This window comes from Naegleria lovaniensis (genome assembly GCF_003324165.1).
Source record: "Naegleria lovaniensis strain ATCC 30569 chromosome Unknown tig031, whole genome shotgun sequence".
Taxonomy (NCBI): domain Eukaryota; phylum Heterolobosea; class Eutetramitea; order Acrasida; family Naegleriidae; genus Naegleria; species Naegleria lovaniensis.
This window is the reverse complement of record NW_025407853.1, coordinates 45,966-61,879: the sequence shown is the minus strand read 5'-3', so window position 1 is coordinate 61,879 and position 15,914 is coordinate 45,966. Positions and strand designations below refer to the sequence as shown.

The 15,914-nt window shown below is 38.1% G+C and overlaps 7 protein-coding genes across 7 annotated transcripts; 4 read left to right on the top strand and 3 right to left on the bottom strand.

Moving 5' to 3' along the window:
* Positions 1-1,032: 1,032 nt before the first annotated feature.
* Positions 1,033-2,024, bottom strand: C9374_007847 (uncharacterized protein; the record flags this gene model as incomplete). Its single annotated transcript, XM_044697857.1, has 3 exons — positions 1,033-1,427; positions 1,500-1,576; positions 1,726-2,024. 3 exons carry the CDS (start codon positions 2,022-2,024, stop codon positions 1,033-1,035), a joined length of 771 nt encoding a protein of 256 aa, XP_044545961.1.
* Positions 2,025-2,666: 642 nt separating this feature from the next.
* C9374_007846 (uncharacterized protein) lies at positions 2,667-3,955 on the top strand (the record flags this gene model as incomplete). The annotated part of the gene is made up of 2 exons (XM_044697856.1): positions 2,667-2,964; positions 3,204-3,955. 2 exons carry the CDS (start codon positions 2,667-2,669, stop codon positions 3,953-3,955), a joined length of 1,050 nt encoding a protein of 349 aa, XP_044545960.1.
* A 641-nt stretch (positions 3,956-4,596) lies between these two features.
* On the top strand, positions 4,597-8,256 carry C9374_007845 (uncharacterized protein; the record flags this gene model as incomplete). Its single annotated transcript, XM_044697855.1, has 1 exon — positions 4,597-8,256. The coding sequence occupies one exon, from the start codon at positions 4,597-4,599 to the stop codon at positions 8,254-8,256; it is 3,660 nt and encodes a 1,219-aa protein (XP_044545959.1).
* Positions 8,257-8,303: 47 nt separating this feature from the next.
* Positions 8,304-9,506, top strand: C9374_007844 (uncharacterized protein; the record flags this gene model as incomplete). The annotated part of the gene is made up of 1 exon (XM_044697854.1): positions 8,304-9,506. The coding sequence occupies one exon, from the start codon at positions 8,304-8,306 to the stop codon at positions 9,504-9,506; it is 1,203 nt and encodes a 400-aa protein (XP_044545958.1).
* Positions 9,507-9,705: 199 nt separating this feature from the next.
* C9374_007843 (uncharacterized protein) lies at positions 9,706-10,704 on the top strand (the record flags this gene model as incomplete). Its single annotated transcript, XM_044697853.1, has 1 exon — positions 9,706-10,704. The coding sequence occupies one exon, from the start codon at positions 9,706-9,708 to the stop codon at positions 10,702-10,704; it is 999 nt and encodes a 332-aa protein (XP_044545957.1).
* A 126-nt stretch (positions 10,705-10,830) lies between these two features.
* C9374_007842 (uncharacterized protein) lies at positions 10,831-11,427 on the bottom strand (the record flags this gene model as incomplete). Its single annotated transcript, XM_044697852.1, has 1 exon — positions 10,831-11,427. The coding sequence occupies one exon, from the start codon at positions 11,425-11,427 to the stop codon at positions 10,831-10,833; it is 597 nt and encodes a 198-aa protein (XP_044545956.1).
* Positions 11,428-11,793: 366 nt separating this feature from the next.
* Positions 11,794-14,697, bottom strand: C9374_007841 (uncharacterized protein; the record flags this gene model as incomplete). The annotated part of the gene is made up of 1 exon (XM_044697851.1): positions 11,794-14,697. The coding sequence occupies one exon, from the start codon at positions 14,695-14,697 to the stop codon at positions 11,794-11,796; it is 2,904 nt and encodes a 967-aa protein (XP_044545955.1).
* Positions 14,698-15,914: the final 1,217 nt, after the last annotated feature.

Below are 15,914 nucleotides of genomic sequence, written 5' to 3'. Positions count from 1 at the left end.
TGAAACTCGCCAAACATCCATCCTTTGGAAAAGGATTGGTGTTTGAGGGATTTTCTGCATATTTTGTCATAAGACTTTATTGCTCAAACATGTTTCGATCACACAGAAAAACACTTCTAACGTTGTCATGAGTATCAAGATGCCAGCTTTATTTGTTCTGACCTCATTGCTACGTACAATTTTTAGGTTACGAAGGAGAATAGATTTAGTGTTACGTGATGAGGAGAATCTGAATGGTACTTGCAATCCATTAATAATACAACCATTCTAGCTATCACAAGATTAATTACTTTACATTGGGAATGTTGGATCAGTTGACCATCTTCTGACTCCGTAAGGTGAAAATGTCAACTCTGAAACAATAGAATAGATGTGCCCCAATATGTCCGCATATATAGTTCTACCCTCATCACATGATCAATCTTGTCAAAGACACTCCTTTTCTTCGATGTTTGTGCTTGTAGAGGTCTGGACAAATCCCACATTTTAACATTACTCAATGTTGTGCAAAATCAAGGTTACAACAAAGTTTCACATGAGTTTTTTTAACTCCATTCATGTCTCGCAAAACTTAATTCCAAACTCTTTTTACAAAACAGAAACAAACAAATTTATTGAAGAGAAATAAACTTTGCTACACTTTCATAAAAAACTATTTTGGTTGGAGATGTTGTTTTCTTTCTCATTTTCTCATAATCCAAATCACGTTGATGACAAATCGTCAAATATTGAGGACATAAATTGTTCATAATTGCAAGTAATGATGGTTCATCATAACAACTAGTCAACAACTCCAAATGTCTCAAATGTTTCAAAGACGATCCTGAAGCAAGAGTGTTGAAAAAGTTATTGCGTTGAAAGAGTCCATATGTGATGCTTAAATATGTCAATTGTGGAAAATTTGAACCAGACAAATATACAGCATCAAGCTCATCAAACGCTCTAATTTCGAGTGAACCGGCGGGCCATAAAGATGAAAATATTAGAGTTTTCAAATGAATGAGATTACCATTGCACAGATACCGCAATTCTTCATACGAGACGGCAGAGCCAAGAGTAAGTGATTTTAGAACGTTCATATTTGAAATGTTTGAAGCTTTCCGTATCAACATATGTTCTTTCTAGTTGTAAATCCGTCAAATTTGGTAATTTAGAGATGTGATACATGCAACCTGGTCCCAACTTGGTGTTACGCAATTTCAAAAAAGTTAGGTTTTGAAATGTGTCACAAAATTTTTGAATAGCATATTCAGAGATTTCAGAGGTTTCTGATGCATAATTGCAGAAATGTTTCAAATTATTGGGCTCAAAATTACACAACTCAATAAAACCGTCATTGTCCACGCCTATCTCAAGGTGAGCCAAATTTTGTAAATGTGACAAGTATTTGCATGTTGAACTACATATCATATGATCATAACGTTCGGCTAAACATAGTTTTTCAATTGAAGTAATTTTGCTAACATGCAACATGCAATCATCATCAAAAGGACTCTTACATGAAACAAATGTCAATTCTTTCCATGAAATTCCACTTTTTAAGACATTCATGATTCCTTCTTTGGATAAATAATGCCTACATGAGGTAAAACTGCAAAGTATTGGAAACTTTGAGGAGTCAATCGGCGGAACATAATTGACAAGGCAGAATTTTGCTAATTGTCCCATAGTTATAACAAATTCCAGTTTTTTCAAATTCTCAATTTGTCTGAGGTCAATATATACTCAGCACTTTCGCTTCCAATAAAATCACCAATGGTGAGCTGTGTCAGATTTTTCAATTTTGAGTTGGAAATAATTTGTCCTGCTCTTTGGTCAATATGAGTTCCAATCAATGTTAATTCTGTTAGATTTTTCAATCTATTGCATATAATTCTCAATTGTTCAGTCTTTACATGAACACCTATCAATTTCAAACTGGTGAGTGGTGAAATACGTTTGGAAGGAATGTCTTTGGTGATGATATTGGTTGATTGTAATGTCAAGAATTCAATCTTTTTTGAATTGAACAATCTTTTAAACATTGATCGTTGATATTTTCTTTAAATTTTCTCCCAATATGTCCCAAAAAGGAGAACTCTGAAAATATTTCATTCAAGTCGCCTTTTGTCAACCCACTTATTTGTGTCTCGTTCAGAGATTGAAACATGAGGTTTGAGGCATTATACTGAACAGAGATGCACACCTTTTACTTTGGTTGATTTGACAATTCTTCTCCAATCCGAACACACACCAGCAAATGAAATTTAATTTTTTTGCATCAAAATATGGAATTATTTGATCAGAAATTATATCTTCACTCAATTTCAAAAGAAACGATGAGTATACCATCTCATCACTACGTTTCATTGTTGTGTCAGCACCAACAAAACAACCACGAAAGAATGTTCTCATTTTTTTTTGGTGTATTTTTGTTTATTTGTTTTATGCAGCAAAATTTTATCGTTATATTTGGTATTGGAGATGTCTCAGCAAAGGAAAACGTTTGCCCCTTGGGCTTGCCCCCTACACTCAATTCTAAGAATGAATTCAAATAGTTGTTTTCTGCAACGGCTTGCACTCATCTTGAACAGCATCACTTGAGAAGTCCAAAGAAGTTAATTTTGACATGTTTGAGTCTCCAACGGTCAAACTGTTCCATTAACGATCGAAAATAACAACAAAAAATGAGTATCCTTCAAGTGCCGTTTATGAAGAAGTCCATTCTCTGTCGGGATCTCTCCAACCGATATGCCCAGCTGCGAAGGAGTTATTATGCACCATCAGCCTACGGAAATGTGGATGAGGAAGAGGAAATTGAATTACACTATTCACCATCTACGAATTTAAATTCGGGATCATCCGCTGCTGGAAAGGACATTGAGAATCATGGAATGGATCAACAATGGGCAGAGGGAACCTCTCCGTTGTGGTATCGTGTTTTGACTCAAGTCAAGGTTGATATTGACTCGATCAAAAAGTACAGTAAGTTTTTGACATGGCCACGGTTTCACAAGATGAAATCATCATGACACCTTGTTGTAATTATATTCTCCTTGGATGAATACTGTTTGGCATGCTTTTTATGTAACAATGATGATGATACTACATATATATTATTTTAAAACATTACCATTCACAATTCATATTGAAATTTCATTTCATTGATATTTGATAAATATTTATAATTTTTGGCATGGCTCGCCCGAATGCCATCATCACAGTGGAACAACTTTCACAAATGCACAAACAACATTGTACTTTTAGTGTAAAAAAGAGTAACAACTTTGCAGAGGAAGAGAGACAAATTGAAATTCTCACTGAAGATATCAAGAGATTGTTTGTCAGATGTAAACAATATGTTGAACGTATCGTTTTGGAAGAAAAACCAAAAAATCAAGAAGATGTCATCAAGCGAAATACCAAGTCAGCACTCGTCATGGAATTGAACGAACTCTCCAAACAATTCCGTGAACAACAACAAGATTACTTGCAAAAACTCAAGGCCCTCAAGCAACGAAGACAAAATGTCATGCTCTACAAGTCTGATAATCAAGAACATGTCGACGAAGATTTAACAGAAGAGGAACAAGCACGTATCGAAGCTCTAGAGCAAAAACAATATGATCCTGGATTTACGGATGAGCAAATTCAAATGTTGATTCAAAACGAAAGAGAAAACATTAGAAGAGACAAGGAGTTGAGAGAAATTTTAACTTCCATTGTCGAGCTCAATGAATTATTTAAGGAATTTTCTGCCCTAGTCGTCGAGCAAGGATCTCTCCTCGATCGTATCGATCACAACATTGAACAAACATTTGAAAGTGTCAAACAAGGAAATAAGGAACTTGCTGGTGCCGAAAAGTACCAAAAGTGTGGAACAATGGCCATTGTTATTTTAATTTTGGCAGTGGTGTTACTCATTGCTGTAGTTGCCATTATTCTCAAAGTTATTGTCAGCTTTACGTTTATTTAAAAGCAGGTTGAGACAATTAATTCAAAACCAAAATAAATTTTTAAAATCAAAAAATGCATCGAACTATTGCTGGGCAGAAACAGCAAGCCTGTTGTTGGCCAACAACACAAAATTACAACAATAATGATGACATCATACCCTTCGTGATTCAAACATGAAACATACGAAATTAAAGTTTGAGAACTGAATCAAGTGCTATGAATTTCAACAACGAATGCAAATGGCACCACTTTTGCATTCCGATGGGCTAATTTTTAAAACCGAGAATCAGAACAACAAGGATTTAAATTTTTGTGAATGCATGCATATGCTTCAACAACCAATATCAATCATCCTTTGGGCCATGTCAGAGCTACCCACTGCTACGGGACGAATGAATAGTTCCTTACCTCTCTAGGAATGAATGCATTTCAATCCATTTTCCATATTTGTACCCAAATTCAGATCTGAATTGTGTTGATGGGGAATAACCATGACCCACCAAAGAGCCCAAAACAGAAATTTGTGAAACAAATGTGTCATGTACCTCGCCAACGAAGACTGCACTCCAACGTTCAATGAAGAAAATTGTAAAAACATCAACCTACCCTTTTTTAAATATTCCAACAACACAGCCGTAATATCAGTTCAGGCAGGTGAATATGGTATTCATACTACGCAAGATTAATCACTATGACAATTGCGGACACATTTATGTTCATGAATTGGCCAAATCTCAACAAAAGGACTCGACAAATTCAACAATAACAAACAACAAGAAACAGCGTCGACGAAGGTCGTCCAAAACACCTCAACACGATACGAGCTCTTCGGCTGCAGCACAACAACACACTTCTCAAACGACCCCTTTTCATGCCTTATCGGTTGTTTCTTCTTTGCATCCAGAATTGAACAGTACTGGTATTAATGACTTGAGAAAATTACATACTCGAAGTTTAACATCCAATACAACAGCAACCACGAGCACTCGAGGAGATTCTTCGACAACTACAGATTTCAATCGTCATGATATGGGATCTATATCATCTTCACGAGCTTCATCAATGGCAATTTCAGATCTTGACTCTCATTCTGTCTTGTCATTCAACTATTATGGAATTGAGAATAGACGAGTGACATTTAAGGATGCCATGCGGCCTTCCTCATCTTCCTCAGCATCCTCGTCTAATAATAGTGTTGCAAGCGCCGCTTCTGATTCAGTTGCAACCAATCATCGAAAACGTGGAAAGCATCCAGTCTATGAAATTGATAATACTTCATTTCACGAGGAAGAGTTGATGGCAGCTAATCCCTACTCTTCTGATCTCAGACATTTATCTTTGGATACGAATTCGAGCAAGAACTCGAAAGGTTTCCTCACGAATCTTTTCAAGACAAAATCTCGAAGTAAATTCGAGTTGGAAATTATACGACAACAAAAGAATAGAGACAAACATTTCCAGAGCATGATTGGACTATTGGCGCAGCTTAGAGCCGTTTGTAAGGTTGTGTTGGAAATTTCTAATGATCTGTTAGGAGATGTGAATAGAATTGGAAATAGAATTGTGAGCTTAAATCATCGAGTGGAAGCATCCAAAAGAAAAACTCTTTTTCATGTCACACACATTCTCACAACAGCAGAAAAGGACGCCACTTCTTCTTTTGATTCAAAACAACATGATATCAAATTTAGATACAATAATCATGTTATCATGTCAATGGCAGCGACACGAAAGAATAGTGGCATCGAAACTGATGCTTGTACGGTTCATCAAAGAGCTGTTGATTTATTACATGAAGTGAAATCTAGAAAAGTTTCCAATGCCACCACAACACAAGACAATCAAGCTTCTGCAGAAAAGTCAATGACTGAAAATCTGAACATTCGAGAATCAAGCTTCTCATTGTCTGTTTTGAAACCCTCAAATTCCATATCACGATCAACCACCGAGCCAATACGTGAGTGGCTATCACCCACTCAAAGTACTACCAATATGGTAGGGCCAATGAAACCTCCTCTGTCTTTCGAAAAATTACTCACCTTACCTGAACCCCTTCAACATCGATACGAAAAGAGATGTCACAAAGATCCCGTCTTTCATCCCAAAGCAGATGCTCAACTCATCAAGATCACAACTTCAAGCACGACTTTTAAAGATCTTCAAAATAGAAAATCAACACCATTTTGCTCCTATTTACACGATATTGATGTTTTAAAGTGGATTCATGAAGGTCATGTGACCAAGTGTTCACAACTTGTTTCATTCCCAGATTTCTTCAGACTCAAATGGCAAGAACAGCTGGAGCAAAAATCTCGTCATCAGCAGCACCTAACGACACCAAGAGGTCGTCCCACTTCTTGTTCCATTTCATCCTTGTCAAGTGCTGTCGATGATTCCTATCCCCACCACCATCATCATTATTCAGAGGGAATGGATGAAGAGTATCATGTTGACATTTTGGATGCACGCTCCTCTCGAGCGAAACCCATCTTACTTGAAAAGAAACCAATGAGAATTCCAAGATGGGCAACCATGGAAAGTGTATTTACCAAGTATGGGCGTGATACCGTTGGAGCAGAATTTGATGACGACGATTTGGCGAGCTGTACCAGCAATACTGCCTCGTTGACAAGAAGCAGCACGAGTTCAAGCAATTATTTTTATCCTCATCAGAAACAACATCCTTATTATGTTGGAAGTAGCAGTACTACTAGTACTACCACGTCGAATGATTCCACATACAATACTTCAACATCATCAAATTTGGATTCATGTGAAGATTGGAATTATGGAAGAGAAGCTCGTCATCATGGCCACCACACAAAAGATAAGAAAACAAACAAGAGATTTTCACTTCGTCTATTTGGCCATTCGAAAAATCAGAAAAACCATCCTTTTCATGAAAAGAAATCAAAAGCAATGGTTGAATTGATACAAAATCAAGTGTACGGTCACATTGCAAGAAGTTTGGAATGGCAACATAAAAATCATTCCATTTCATCCTCACACAATGAAGACTATGATGACGACGAGAGTTCATACTCTTCAACAAGTATCATGCACATCAATGATGTTTACAACTCTCGAAAAGAAAGTAGAAGACGTTTTTTGAACGCCCTCAGAAATTATCAAAATAGTAAGGACTTGCTCAACAAGTTAAACACTCGAAGATATTCCTATGACTCAGCTTCTTCGAGTAGTAGCGACAGCAGTGACGATGAAGATATTTCTAGTGATACTTGTAGCGTGGTAAGAATTCCTATAGCTGGAACGCCACAATCTCGTCAACCACGTCCTTCAAGTATTGAAACTACTGTTAGTGCACTTTCGATGGACTTTTCCAGTTTTGCTTCTCATCCTCAAGCTTCACATCTCATGAACACGATGGAAAATCATCACGACACGAAATCAAATCGAAATTTCTTGTCACCACCACCATCGTTACCACAGAATCACAATATCATCCTGAATAATCAGTACGCAGGTCATTCGCCTTATACTCCATCCAGTAATCCCTCTCAGAGCTTGGATTCTTTGGAGTCATCAGCAAGTGAGACTGAAACAGACACGAGTAACATGGGTGAGTTGCCTCCAATCTTTGAGACGCTCCATGAAGCTGCACTCAAAAAGAATCGAACACTCCATGCAGAGAACCATAGAACTCTAGATGCAGTGCCAAACATCAAGAGGATGGAAGAAGTGAACACAATGACGACAGAAATAATGGATGCATCCAATCCATCTTTGAATGTTGAAAGTGAGAGATCCATTGTTTCATCCAAAAAGGAGCCACACCTAGTTGTTGGAGAACATACACGTCGTATTGTTGAGAACTTGAATCGTCATGACCAGCATAGTAGTGCATCCACAGAACCAAGTTCGTCTTTCAGCTCCACAACTAGCTCTTCACTTCATTCCTCAGACATTGGAAATAATAATAATAATAGTAGTAGTAGCAGTTTTTCACCCAATGTAGTGGTTGTGAAACAAATATTAAGTCAAGAACCCATTCGAATGGAACCTCATCCCTCTCGAAGAGGCGTTGTTTGCAATGCAGATGAAGAAGATCTTCAAATTTTGAATTCGCTTCGAAAACAATGTTTACCTTCAAACACATTCTCTCAACAACAGGATCATGAACAGACCACTGAAGAAGATGACAATAATCATGACAACATGTCAAACACCACTGGTTCTGTTGCCTATTCATTTGGCCAATTACCAGTCTCACCAAACAAGTTCTCAGTGAAGAGAAATTATTTGAGAGAGTTCAACGATCAAAGCCACTCATTCAAATTCATCTCACGAATAGTCAATTAAATAAGGGAGGAAAGCAAAAAATTGGAAAGCATGATAATAATCATCCCATGTTGAAGAAGGAAATGAAACAAGATGAATACCGAGAAGAGGATGATAACTGTAAAGATGAAGAATATGATGAATATGGAGAATATGAAGATGACGAGGAGGAATATTCAACCACAGATGACGACAATGAAGAAGAAGACGAAGAGGAACATTCATCCTCGAATCATCCCACTTCACAAAAGTTTGCCATTCCATCTCTGTTTAGTCTTGTAAGAGGAAAAAACAAGAGTAGTAACAATACTACTTCTCAAACCACTTCTCATACGAATCAACTTGATCAATCAAGTGCATCACACTCAAAAAAGAATGACAATAACAATTCTAAGGGAGCAATGTCAAATTTGACAAGTAATAACCTCACAAACAGCAATAAGGAAATTCATCCATCCACTACTACTGCTGCTGCCATTGTCAACAATCATGCAAGCGCTTCTGTTCGGTCCAACACTGCTCCTTCTACCTCAAAACTTGATGAACATTCGGAAATTTCAAACACTTCAAAATCGTCAAACTTGGCTACAAATAACAATGTTACAACCAATCTACCACCATCATCTTCACAACTACCAACAATTTTACGAACTTCAATGATACCAGTTTCTTCAACACAACAGCAGAATGTGGCTCAGAATACAGCAGCCTCTGAACCACAGCAACAACCACAGCACCATACACCAGCTGCACACCCTTCTGAACCTCAAAAAACCATGTTTCAAGAAAACATTTCACAATTTCGTCGTTCCACCAATCACTCTTCAAGTTACAGTACCACTTCCTCACTTTCCAGTATTGACGACTATGTCATTAATTCCATGGTTGGAACCAATCATTCGAACAGAAATGTCTTGAAACAAGCAGCAAAAACTATACCACAGAAAGGAAATACACCATCCCCATTGTTTGTTTCGAATCTTTCATCAAGTTATGAGTATTCAATGAAATTGATGGAATTGGAAAGACAACAATCGAATAATCCAATTAAGAGAATTATGAATATGAAATATGGAGAATATTCTTTGAGTGATGACGAAGATGAAGAGACTAGTGACGAAGATTCAATATATGGAAAAGGTCATGGCGTGTCAGCAGCAGATGATAAAGTGTATCGTGTAGCTGAGAGTCATCAATCAAGATACATTCCAAGTGATGATGAATCATTGATGTTTGATGAAGAAGCTGACGATGATGATTTTGATTTTTAATAAGCATGCTGGGAATGAAATAAACACAACATTCTTTGACATTTGACAGAGCCCGCCAAAGCTGTACGTTTAACCTCAAAAAAAAATTACTGTAAATCAAACACTCTGCTTCTCAACAAACACGATCGGAGCTAACCCTTTATTCTAACTACTAGTAGTTCAACCATACACTGATTCCTATGACTAGATCGATGGAAAAATGCTGAAAAATGTTCAATTCTCCCTATCATCATCCGCACCCTCCCATCGGAAATCAAGTAGTAAATCAAGGGGACTTTTATTATCCACAGGAAGTTCTTCAGGAAATCCCAACAATAATTCCTCATCGATGATAAATCAATCGCTCACGATGGACGATTCTCCAGTGAGTGCTATATTTCCTCCCAATTCCACTTCCGAAATCTTTCCGGAACCTCCATCCTTTCATCCCAATACCAACAATTCCTCATCGTTTTCGAGAAGACGATCTCAAAGTATGCTCTCCTCAAATTCCGTCAATGGTGGAAGTACGTTTATAACCGAATGCGAAATTGTACAATCTCCCCCCGTTTCAAATTCATTGCATTCTGGTAATAGCTCATCCACACATAATTTGGTGGGTGTTGTAGATATTAATCAAATTTCGTATAATAAGCAAATATTATCCATTGTCGACGTGAAGGAAATTGTCAATGTGTTCAATCGATATGTGAAACGAGATTGTCAAAAAATGGAATTGTGGGATTTGAGGAAAGTCCTTAAAGAATTGGATACACCTTTCAATGAAGATGAATTATTTGATTATGTGCAAAAATTACAGAATGATGAGTTTGTCACCATTCAAGAATTGGTCAACCTTATTGAAAATCAAAAAAAGCAAGATCGACCAGTGCATGACAATGAGACGGTGAGTGCATTTGTCGCAATGGGTGGCAATTTTGATCGAACTGGAGTGATTAGTACTGAAAAATTGAAAGGTGCTGTGATGGAATTTGGTTTCACCGTCGATATTGAAGGTATTATTCGAGATGTCGACGATGACGGCAATGGAACGGTGGATTTTGATGAATTTTGTCAAATGATTAACATGAAAGGAGCGGAGGAAGAATTGGATGAAGACGAGGATGAAGATAAGGAAGAAGACATCATTATTGATGATTCCACACCCCAATTGACGACACCAAGTCCTCTCAATGAAGAAAAGGGCGAAGAGGTTTAACTGAACTGTGTGCATTTCATTAAAATGTTAAGAATGTAGAGACTTCTTAAAAAATCATGCATCACACACAAATGATGTTCATTAAGAATGCATTTCAACAATTTTTCGTTCCAAATTTGATCACACTCACAAATAACCACATGAAGGAGCATTCACACAAATGGAGGGTAATCTCCAAACAGCTGGATCCGGCTGCTTTTCTTCGAATTTGTAAAAGTATTGAATGGAAAAACCATTCACTGTTCGAAACCAGAATGCAGCAGGAATTTCGCCATACGAAGAAGACTTTTGATAAAATCCATATCCAAAAGGTTCAGCAGGATCATTGGGATCGCTATCTAATACCCACCAATTCACTGGTTGACCCATAATTTGTCCAGTTGAATTGTAAACCATGTTTTTCAGAAAATCTGGTTCAGGAGGATGAAAAACTTGCTCTCCAAATACGCAACAGGGAGGAAATGGTGATTCATCCAAAGAAATTAAATAACTCGTGAGGTTGACATTCAGAAAGTGACATCGGAAACGATTCAACTTGTCATCAAGTGGTCCGAAAATTGGCACGCAAAAATCATCATAGACCTCCAACATGGCTTTCTGATCCCAATTGTAATAGGTGGTACCAGTTCCCAACATGTACTTGACACCATTGGGAGGCAATGGATTCCAATACAGAGGAAGGCTGTCATTGTTATTTGTCGAAGCAATAATTCGCCATTTCATTTGAAAATGAAGCGGAAGTTTCGGGTTAGTAATTTCAGTTTTTCACGAGATGAAAGAAGACGATGAAATCCTGTCACATGATCCAGATGTATCAGTAAAAGCAGCCTGTAAACAGTACAAATGCCATCGTCATTGGCAAGTAGTTTGATTGCATTTTTTGTTTGGGGTGCTGAAAGAGAGGACCTTGAATCAATTTCATTCAAAAAACTGAGAATTGCTTCGCGAAAACAGGAGTTTTCAGTTCCGACAACACAGGAGTTAAAAATATGAATATCTAGATGCGAATTAATTTATTTAGGAAGAATGACAAATGTGAATATGATATCAATAGTTTCATCTTCTAGTTAGGTCAGTGAGAGAGGTGTATTAACATGACAACAAGCTTTCATTCACTCGTTCAAGCTTGTGTAAAAAGTTGTACAATTCTTGTTCCTTCACACAAACATCATAATTCAACATTCGTGTAATGTTCACTTCAGTCTTGTTAAATTGTTGGAAGAGTTTCTTTTGATGTTCATTGGCAAGCGTTTGGCTGTGGAATCTCTCACTACAGCTCAACACTGGAAAGATTGGAACACTTCCATCTTCCTTGACCATGACACGTCTCATGTCTGGCATGTAATCAAATGCCATGTCCATATTGAACGAATGGAACATTAATCTAAATTCATTGGGAGCCATGTACTTGAAGAAGGTCTTGTTGTTGTAATAATTGTCCTCATTAATCTTTGAGGAAATCATGAGACAGACATGAAAGACAAACATGAAATTCTTGGTGGAAATACTGGCCACCTGATTCTTTGAGGAAGTAGGATCACAACTGAAGAGTGACATGTTGTTTTCATTCTGAATAAAGGATGGATTTTGAAGCTTGACCATAAAGAACAAGGCAGATAAGAGACATCGATGATCAATCTCAGCACGATCACACACAATGCTCATCATTCGTTCAAGGAAGAGTGAAGTGGCTTTGCTTCCATTCAAGAAAATTTGGTTCAAGCAATGAGCCACCAATGTGATGGTTGGAATGTGTCGAGAAGAGGTCGATCCAAAGCTTCTGACCTCCACTGAGAAGTCGTCAATCTTGAGTCGAGCTTCAGGAGGAACTCGATCGAAGAAGAGATCTCGTTCCATCTTGAGAGCCTCTTGTCGAATGCTTTCTGGAGAAAGTGCTGGACTCTCTTCGCCGTCATACGACGACAGGCTGCAATCTTCCATTCCTAAAGAACTTGGACTCGAAAACATGGGTGAGTGACCGATACTAAGGAGATCTTCATCGTCTTCGTCGTCATCGAACATGACCGTTCGTTCTTCACAATTCTCAAACAAAGTATCAAGCACACTACTCACAACACCACTGTATCGATTATTGGTTTGAGGATATCTGTGAGAGAGTGCTTGGTTTCCTTGACAAGTCTCACTGGAAGAGTTAGGAGTGGAATACTCCATGCTACTACAACCACTCTCGAAAGAACTATTGCATGAGGTCTTGTCTTGTTGAAGCATCAGGGAGATCATCTTGTTGTCTTCATGAATCTCAAAGTTGTTGTTGACATTCTTTGGTGGGAAGACAATTGGAGGTAAATACAAACCCTCAATACGATCCTTTTCTTGTTGTAGGGAACTTGTCAAATTTTGAGTCTTGAATGTGAGAGGTCGTGATCGTGAGTTACTACTTCCATTACTGTCAGCACTTGAGGAGAGTTGAGGAGCTGCCTTAGGTTGGGGCTTTTGTTGCGATGGGTTAGCACTGATGGTTGTTGTTTGATTATTATTATGTACATTGGTGATGTTAGTCGATGTGGATGTTGTCGTTGTTGTCGTTGGGTTGGTCACACCAGGTAGTGTCGAGTTAATGATTGAGTTAATTCTGAGAGTTGCCTCATTATAGCGTTGTTGAATCTTGGCAAAGATCTCTTCCTCTTCTTCGTCAGAATCAGAACTCGAAGGTGACAACAAGACACTTAGGATTTGTCTCTTGGTTCGTTCTTGAGCTCGTTGGAGTTTGGTAGGAGACCATGTTAGGCCCAATTGTTTGTTATGAATGGAGGAGGACTGTTGCTGTGAAGAAATCTCATCTTCCTTAATGGAAGGTTCGATCGATCGGGTTGACTTTCTCTCTGAGAAGGGCTCTGTCTTTTTATCGAGTCCATGTCCTTGTTGGTTGGTGTTTGAGGGAACATTAGTGTTTGTAAACGATGAAGTGGTTGGAAGATTGTTCCAGGTGAATCTTGTACTTGTTGTTGTGGTTCCACGTGGATCATGGCTGTATTTGAGAGAATCTGAAATGTCACTTCCAATACTGAGAGAGCTCACATTACTTGAGACACTACTTCGAGTCGAAATGGCACTGATGGAAGTGCTTGAGGTTGTAATAGAAGCAAGAGACGAGTTGACACTCGTATTGTTCGAATAGACTTCACCTGACAATGGAGTAATTGAAGAAGTGGGAATGGGTAAGGAGCTTGTGCTGCTGCTCTTCATGGTGACCATGGTGGCTTGTCTGCTATGAGGATTCGAAACAGGCTGAGTGAGTGTCACGCTACAACCCGAAGAGTTGTTGTTGTTGGCAGAATGACTTTGACCCATGGTGGCAGATGTCAAGTTGTTATAGATCTCTGAAGAAGGAGCAACAGGTTGAGGATTCAGAATCCTGTAATTGAGAGAGTTTTGAAAGGACAACGCTTGTTGATCGTTCGAAAAGTGGTGATGATAATGTCTATGATGGGAAGAAGCTGTCGAGCAATTTGTTTCTTGTTTTTGAGTCAATATTAGGTTGTTTGGTTGTTGCAATTGCTTGTTTTGTGTCGTACCAATTATGTTCGAACTTATTTGAGCTGATCGCTGAGTGGTTGCATTGTAGGACGATAAATTTTTGTTCGTTGCAGAAACGACCATTGGGAAACTTTGATGACCATATTTGGTTTGTTGAGAGGAAACGGATGAAAATTGCTGATTCAAAGCAGTTGTAAAGACCTGTGGTTGTTGCTGTGGGTCTGTCAAGATCTTGACTTGTGGTTGTTGCTGGTTCGAACCTCCTCTTCCATAATAGAGACATTGTTTGACAGGAACCTGATGAGAAGTTGCAGCTGCCAAACGAGCACTATTCATCAGTGTTTTGGGAGAGAGGAATTTGCTTGGGCTCGTTTTCTTTGGTTTTTGAATCTTGGTTGGAGAATAACGAGTATTGTGAATATTCATTGGAGCTGTTGCGTTGGAGCGAGAGTTGACAGCAGTGTTGCCATAGGTCAATGGAGGAGTTCTTCTCATTTTGTCGTTTTGTATTTCTAGCGAGTATTATGATACTTTAGTGACAATTGTTGGTGAGTATAAATATTAGAGAATAACCACCAGTGTAGTGTACAGATAGACAACAATGGATTCTTTTGCAACTCTTAAATGAGAGAAGGATAGTACTACAAACTAGTACAATGAGAATCAATGCAATATATAGCACAAAGATAACAACTTCAAATACAATAGCCTTTGGTAATTTCAAATACTACTACTACTATTCTTCGACTATTATTGAGGCTAGCGTGGTGTTCTATCCTCTAATGATCCACCAATAATCGGATGTTTCTATTTGTTATGAATCAACAACAAGCCTTGTTGTTCAACACTTGTCAGTGGTTTGATTTTCAATGATGTGTGTGCAAAGCACAAGCCTTGTTGCTACAATCGTGGCGCGAGAGAGATGCAAACAACAGGATGCGTGCGAATTACAAGTCGTCAAAACTTGGGCGGAGGTGTTGAGCCTTTTTTTTGGAGTGAGCTTTTGCAGAAATAAATCGATCGCACAGAGTTGGTGAGGAAGAATGTTGCGTGCATGAATCTTGGTGATGTTGAATTCAATTGAGACATGTTCAGAGAGAAATGATGCAATAAAAGTTTGAGAGCGAGAGCATTGGGATGGATCGATAGAACGTTATTATGGGGATCATTGTATTTCAACCCCAGCGAGAGTTCAATGCTCAAGCGTAAATCAAGAACACAATACATGTTGAATATTAAACAAGAACCCAATGAGTCCTTCTAATACAATTTTAGACAAATGGTGTCATGTGGAATTTGATTCCATTTTGGTCAATTGATTTTCCACTCAAGTCATTTTCACAAGAATGTAGTTGTATGATCTTGAAGAGTCTTGAGAGATTTACAGAGAACAGACGCTGAACAATTTCGATTTATTTCCACAGAAAATGGATATTGTCGTTGAGAACATTTTGAGGGTATGTCACTTGTCATTGTAAAATTTGGTGCTCAAATATTCTATTCGAGGTGGAGTGATGCTTGTTGAATCTCGCCATTCCACAATGTCAAACAAACTCCAATAAAAAGCGTTCTCTTTCATGCATTTGTCCTCCGTGTTGTATAACTCTTTCGGTTTCAAAAAAAGTAATTTTCAAACATCAACAAGAATATAAATCTTCATCTCAGTCTACAATAACCATCTACGTAGGTTTGAAACTCGTTTTACAGTTCAA